The 6671-nt window shown below is 45.5% G+C and overlaps 1 protein-coding gene across 5 annotated transcripts in view; it reads right to left on the bottom strand.

The window, feature by feature from the left end:
* Sh3tc2 (SH3 domain and tetratricopeptide repeats 2) overlaps window positions 1-6671 on the bottom strand; it is a 74883-nt gene that overhangs the window by 1893 nt on the left and 66319 nt on the right. The window contains exons 13-16 of one of the 5 annotated variants that reach the window (XM_023715378.1): window positions 4937-5091; window positions 4132-4254; window positions 2780-2930; window positions 617-828 (exon numbers count right to left, since the gene is read on the bottom strand). In XM_023715378.1, coding sequence (XP_023571146.1) covers window positions 617-828; window positions 2780-2930; window positions 4132-4254; window positions 4937-5091 — 641 coding nt within the window. Of the gene's footprint in view, window positions 1-616; window positions 829-2779; window positions 2931-4131; window positions 4255-4936; window positions 5092-6671 lie in introns of those variants that run through there. The other 4 variants (XM_004631277.2, XM_023715377.1, XM_023715379.1 and 1 more) reach the window with 4 other exon arrangements.

A 6671-nucleotide genomic window follows, 5' to 3' on the forward strand; every position in this document is an offset into this window, starting at 1 on the left:
AGGCAGAATTGAAACAGAACTGAAGACTACCAGCACAGGTTCTAGAAGGGACTGAAAAATGAGCTCTAGACAACCACAGCCTAGCAAGCAGGAAAATCAGAGCTAAAGTCTTCTTAGGACCTAGGTATACATCATCACAAAAATATCGATATGTACCCACATGTCTCATGAAATACAGGTTTATGGAACACAGAAGAAATAAGTGACAGGTGATCTGTAACATTTTGTGGGTGTATAATCAAATGCTCATTTGGATTTGGCTTTAGGAACTCATAGTTGTTTGCAGGAGTGGTAGGAAGGGAATGACGCATTTCTGCAGGCTCTCAAGGAATTCACAGGCAGTAGGAAAATCCCCCAGAGCATCTGATAGATAAAGCAGCGACAGGAATTTCAGGAGGGTGAAAATAAAGAGAGACTATGGGCTGTTTCCGGTGGGCATGAGAGCACCTTTGAAGACTACAGGGGTGCTTAGTGGAAAGCGAGCTTTCCCATCCTATCAGCCAAGATTCCTCATCCCGGCCATCTGGTCCTCTCAACCCTACCCCAAAACTGCTAGGTCAGGAGAACATATGGCAAGACAGCAGCCCTCACGCAGCCTTGGCTGTCTGCCTCTTACCTGCAACTGGTAGAAGGTGAGTCGGCCTAGGCGGTAGTACACCTTAGCATAATACAGCGCCTCCTTGGGACTCTGCAGCCAGGGTGGGCAGAGGGACAGCGCCTTCAGGTAGCAGTCCTCAGCCATCTCGTACATATGCAGTGAGTAGTACACTGTGGCCAGGCGGTGAAAGGCCACCAGCTTCTGCTTCTGATCTCCTAGGAATTGGAAAGCTGAGAGAGATACCTTGTGGCCAGCACTTTGCCTCCACATTTATTCACCCATTCATTCTGTATAATTTTCTGAAAGAGTACTACATGTCAGGGACCTTGTCTGGGGCAGAGGAAAGAACACGCAGAGCTCCAGTCCTAAGGAGGACATGTTCTCCTAAGGACACCACCATGCCTCAATAATCACACAGAGAGAGAGAGAGAGAGAGAGAGAGAGAGAGAGAGAGAGAGAGAGAGAGAGAGAGAAAGTGACTTTTCCCCTGTGAACAGTCCTAATAAAGAAAATGTGGGGCTTGCTGCGAGTAGCTAAGTAGTGTCCATGTGTCCTGGTCAGTCATCCCTGAAGAACATGTTCTGCTATTATAGATGACTCTGGAATTCAAGATTCTGCAGCAGAGTTACTTCCAAATCCCTGTGCTGGGGCTTGGTGACAAGACTAGCTTGGACCAGCAGCTAAGAATTCCTTACAAGGAATAGTTTTGCATAGCAAGTGTGTTCTCAGCATGAAAGCCTCTCTTCAGAGCGCTCCCTTAGCTGTCACCCTAGCTCCTTTACCGGGTCTGGTTGATGCACTCTACCCAGACCCATTCTGTTTCAAACTTTGGTTTCTAATGGGTGTCTGACTTGCTGTTTGGGGTTTTGGTGGGCCTGTTGTTTTAATAAGTAAATAACCACCGTAACACAATCTGACCTCTTACAGGGAACAAAGGTTTATAAACATATTTTGGAATATGTGCAAGGTGGCTGAGAGATGCCATCTAAAAATATCACTTTTAAGCTTCAAACAGCAGAAAGCCAAAATTAAAGTAAGTCCAAAGGAAAGAAAACCTTCTGTTATAGAAAAAGCCAGTCACAAAGAAGCTCATATATGAGGGGTGAACACAGCACCCTTCTGGTTCCTAGGGGTACTGGGACCCCAAGGCTTTTCCTGAGATTAGCAAGAGGTCCCCTAGATGCGAGTTTCTACAGTAAAGGAAAAGGCAGGAAAAAGAGAAAGAGCTTGCAGTTAGACAAAATGAAGTCTAGTACCATCTGCATCAGATACTCCAGAAAATAGACGGAAGTCCCTTCTAGAATCATTGCAAAAAGACACTCCTTCCCCCTTCTAATCAAGGCTTCTCTAAAAATACCTGCTTTTCCTCAGTGCCAAGTCAAGATCAGGGTTTTTTGGAATATGTATCTTTTTTATTCTACCTTTTCTCTGCCTTAATGATTCAGATTGTTTCTCATTGCTTTTGCTGTAAATGCAATCTATTCCAACCAAGTTGCAAGTTATGGTAATAGGAATGTGATCTTCATTTACATTTTTATTTCATGGGAAAATGTCCTTTTGGCTAACAATCAGCCAATTAAAAACCAAGGGCACAGTGCTCATGTAACATGGAGTATTGCCTTTGCATATGATAAGAGTACTGAGGGAATAACAGCAACTGTCACGTTAATAATTAGTGTGGCATAGGTCACACTGACAGGATACATGTGACCAGGGACTTCTGTGTCTAATGCTGTGACCTTTATGTGGACAACCATAACAACTGTGGTCCTCATAACAACTGCATAAAGTAGGCACTATTTTTTTTTAATTTATTTATTTTATTTATTTATTTTTGTGTGTGTGTGGCCAGCTCAGCCCACCTGGGGTCGGGGCTGGCTGGCATGTGGTGCTGGGGGATTGAACCGCAGTCCCTGTGCTTTGCTAAGCTTGTTCTAAGTAGGTGCTTTAGACCACTGAGCCATCTCACCAGCCCGTAGGCACTATTTTTAACCCTGATTTTCTCATGACAAACTTGAGGTTTATGCAAGTTAAGTAATTTAATTAAGTTCTTCCTGACATTTGGCCCTGGGATTTGAACTCACAAAGTTTGAGTGCAGAGCACTACCAGTTGCTCTATTGTCTATTCTCGACTAGTGTTTGTCCCTCCTGGCAGCGCAGCTGACTGCTGGGACCACCTACCTGTGACTATGCTCAGCCTGGCTGTGAGCGTGGCGAACTCCAAAGCCTTCTCATAGCCCTCAAGGCTGATCTGCAGCTCTGTCAGCTTGTTGAAAATCCGAAGCTCAGTTCTGAGTGCCTTCATCCTCCTCGCTAGAGGCACAGCCCCAGCCTAGGACACAAGCACAGGAGCCTTTGTCTACGGTACCTGCTGCACCCAGAGGTTTGTCCTTCCTGGCAGGGTTGGGGATAGCCACCACCTTTCCAAGTGATGCTTTTTCTGTTTGTTCTTCTGCTTTTTGCTCTTGGTGCTTTGTCTGGGTTGTAGAGGCTGAAGAACTTGAGGTCATCAGGCCTCCTAAATCTGAGACAACTGCAGGCACACTAGGGAAGTTACTCTTCCTCAGATGACCTGGGAAGTAATTCACTTCTCAGCCATGTGGTCCCCTGTGCCCGCCATGACGCTCTGTGAAGCACTCCTATGAGTATGCACATGGTGTGTGACAGTAAAAGGCCACTCCTAATATTTCTATTTCACTGAAATTTTAGGCAATTCACTTCATTTCTTGAGCTTCAGTTTTTTTATTTATAAAATGCACATGAAAATAAGCACCTCCATAGTCTGGAATGTGTTTCTTGCCTTCCAGACCTCTAGCTCAGTGCCTGGCACATGCTGGGTACCTGATAATGTTTAATAGCTAAATAAACCGAACAAAGGAATAAACATCTGGATAAATAAAATTTTAGGGTCAAATAAGATGAGGTTTCCCAAATCTCAGTCAGTGATAAACAACAATTGATATATCTGCTGAATATCTTGACACTTATTCAATTAGTGTTTTGTTTTTGTTTTTGTTTTGCGGAACCGGGGATTGAACTTAGGCCCTTGCACTTTCCAGGGAAGCGCTTATTCTACTGAGCCATCTCCCCAGCCCCCTATTAGTGTTATTTTTAAAGTCAACTCCTTTTGCCTCATCCTTTGCCATAATGTCTGTGAAATCATAGTTTTCATGAGCTGGTATTATACATTTTTAAATGTTTTAATAAATTCTTTAAAACATCCCACTATGACACGAGTACTAATGGGGGAGTATTGCTAGGCACTGAAGTATGGTTTAACAAGTACCATGCAACTAAGAGGTATAGTTACTGTGATGTATTGCCCCAAGAAGGATCATAGGTCAAGCCTGAGAATGATGGTCTATTAGATCCTTCCCTGAACAGACAGTGAGTACATTAGCATGGGACAAGGAAGGAAAGAAAAAGAAATACCAGCAATAGAGGGGGATAAGGACTAGTGCCAAGCCCGAGGGTGAGCCTGCCCACATCTGGGCCGGAGTGCAGAACAGCCTCCTGCACAGGACAGTGCTTACCCGGTAATACTCCACCGCGCGGTGCCTGTGGCGGGTCCCGTTGAAGAACACATCACCTGCTTCTTCGTAGAGTCTGAGAGCCAAGGAGGGCTCCTCCGACTTGAAGGCTGCCTGGATGGCTGCCTGAGTGGACACAGAGAGCTGTCAAAGGTGGGGAGAAGGGCCTCCAGAGCACCCCTGGACAGGCCAAAGGAAGAGCACAGCCACCAGTTCGATCCTGGGCTGGAGTTCCCCACATGTCCGACTGTATGGGGCAGGAGGAAGACCCAGAGAATCTCGGTGGAGTGTTTCCCTATCAAGGTGTGAGAGATCTGGTGATCCTAGATGTGATTTTTAGCAGTATATAAATAAACACTTTATGTTTTAATAGATAAGCATTTAATGTGCTTCAGGGAAAAAAAAAAAGATTGTTGATGCTTCAAACCAGTGATTTCAGATAGCGTTGTTTAAAGTAGAGCCAAATGTTAAAAACTTCAGCTGACATGAAGTTGAACAGAAGAAACAGAAGTAAATAATGGTACAGAAGGCCTGGATGTGGCAAAGTCGGGGACTTAATGTGTAAATGACTGAATGAGGGATTTAATTCAACACCTGCTCTCTCAAGATGGAGACTCTGAAGAGACATAGAACTTCTTCCCAGTCACCCCAGTCGCAAGTGACAGACACATGTTGGTGTACTCCAGCCAACACCCTCTCCCAGTCTCTCACAGTCTCTTGGCATGGACATCACCCTTCTCTGGCTCCAGCCAGACAGTATGGAGGGTGCAGCTGCCTCCTCAAGCAGCCTGGATCAGCAGATCCTTACCAACCTGGAAGTACAGCTCCACCAGCTCATCCTCCTGCAGGAGGTAGTAGAGTCTCCCCGCCCCAAGCCAGGCCTCCGCGGCCTTGTCTCTTTCTCCCAGGTCGATGAAGATACGCAGGCTCTCCTTGATGCAGGTGAGAGACCTCCTGAGGGACCTGGGGGTCAGACATGGACATGTGAGGTAGGAAAGGCCAAAGGGGCTCAGAGGTCACTGGGCACGGAAGGCAGCTGAGCCGCTGGGAAGGAACAGTCTTCTCCCAGACCATGGAAAAATCAAACCTGAGACAAATCCGGGTTCTACTGGCTGTGTGACTTTGAAAAAGTACAGAATCTCTCTGTGCCTCACTTTCACCATTTGCAAAGTGGGAATGTGGCCGTACCTACCTGAAAGAATTACCATGAGCACTGGGTGGTATAACAGAAGAAGCACAGATGAATATTTAAGCATTAGCTTGCACTATCATTGCTAACCTGTGGTCCCTCAGTCCTTAGATTCACTGTAACTTTTTTTTTTCTACAAGCACCTAATACGCAGGGGACACCAAATGCATATTTATGGAGAGGATGCATGAAAAAGTGACCGCAGTGATCACTTAAATCATCAAGAAGCTTTAGATTTTTTGCTAAGAAGAAAAATCAAAGTCTGATGAAAGTTTTTAAAAATTGGTGCTTGAATGATTACTCTTCAGTTATTTGGAAACTCTTCAATTGTTTTGAAAATCCTAATACTCCAAAGCCTTTCACTCCTGACATGGATTAATGAAGAAATGAGGCATGAGCTACATGGCCTTGCCCAGGGTCAGAACCTGTGGACAGAGGAGCCCTGGGCACTTTCAGGAGAGCAGTCCTCAAGGCCAGCAGCAGTTGGTCACAGAAGCTTTTTAAACATCACAGTCAAAGTGTGCACTTCACCACAACATGCTGAAATGTCAGGGGGGCCTGTCCTGGGCATTTTACTGAAGCTCTTCCATGACTCCATTATGCAGTTGGGTCAAGACTCACTGATCTAGTCCAACTGCTTCATTCTATAAAGAGAACAGGCTCAGGGATGGAAAGCAATTTTCTCAGGGTTGCATACACATGAGGGGAAACCCAAAGCTGGAACTCCCTTCTCCTAAGTCCCAGCCTAAGACTCACCGCTCACTGCCCACATTTTCCAAAGCATGATTCACGGCCCACCTTCATCAATATTACCTGGGCAGCATCTCAAAAGCAGACTCCCAGAGCCACTTCAGACTACCTGAATCAGAATTAGAATCATTAGAGTTGTAATCCCCAAACCTGAATTCTGAGACATACCTAATTTATGTTCATGCACACCCAAGTGTGAGAACCCTAGCACCAAAGCTACTTCTTAGAAACACATACTCTTCCAGAACCACTGGTGGGAACTACATCCATGTGACCCATCCATCGTGGTTAACACCTACTGTGGTGCTGATGTGGTTTGCTCTGCAAATGTACACATGAGGGAGACTTGATCTTCAGTGTGGTGAGATTGAAAGGCAGAGAAGGGCTTTTAAAAGAAGAGGCTTAAAGGTGAATAAGGTAATTGGGTCAAGGGGGCATCAATTGCCCTCAAGGGGAATTATACCATTTTCATGGAACCTCAGTCAACCGCCATGGGAGGGAGTTATAAAGAGCAATACAGGCCTCGCCTTGAGCTCTGGCTTCCTATGTCACCGTCATTCTAACCACTGTGATGCCATCAGCCACGAGGTGTTCACCAGAGCTG

Source organism: Octodon degus, unplaced genomic scaffold (assembly GCF_000260255.1).
Source record: "Octodon degus isolate 3935 unplaced genomic scaffold, OctDeg1.0 scaffold00040, whole genome shotgun sequence".
In the NCBI taxonomy this organism is placed as follows: domain Eukaryota; kingdom Metazoa; phylum Chordata; class Mammalia; order Rodentia; family Octodontidae; genus Octodon; species Octodon degus.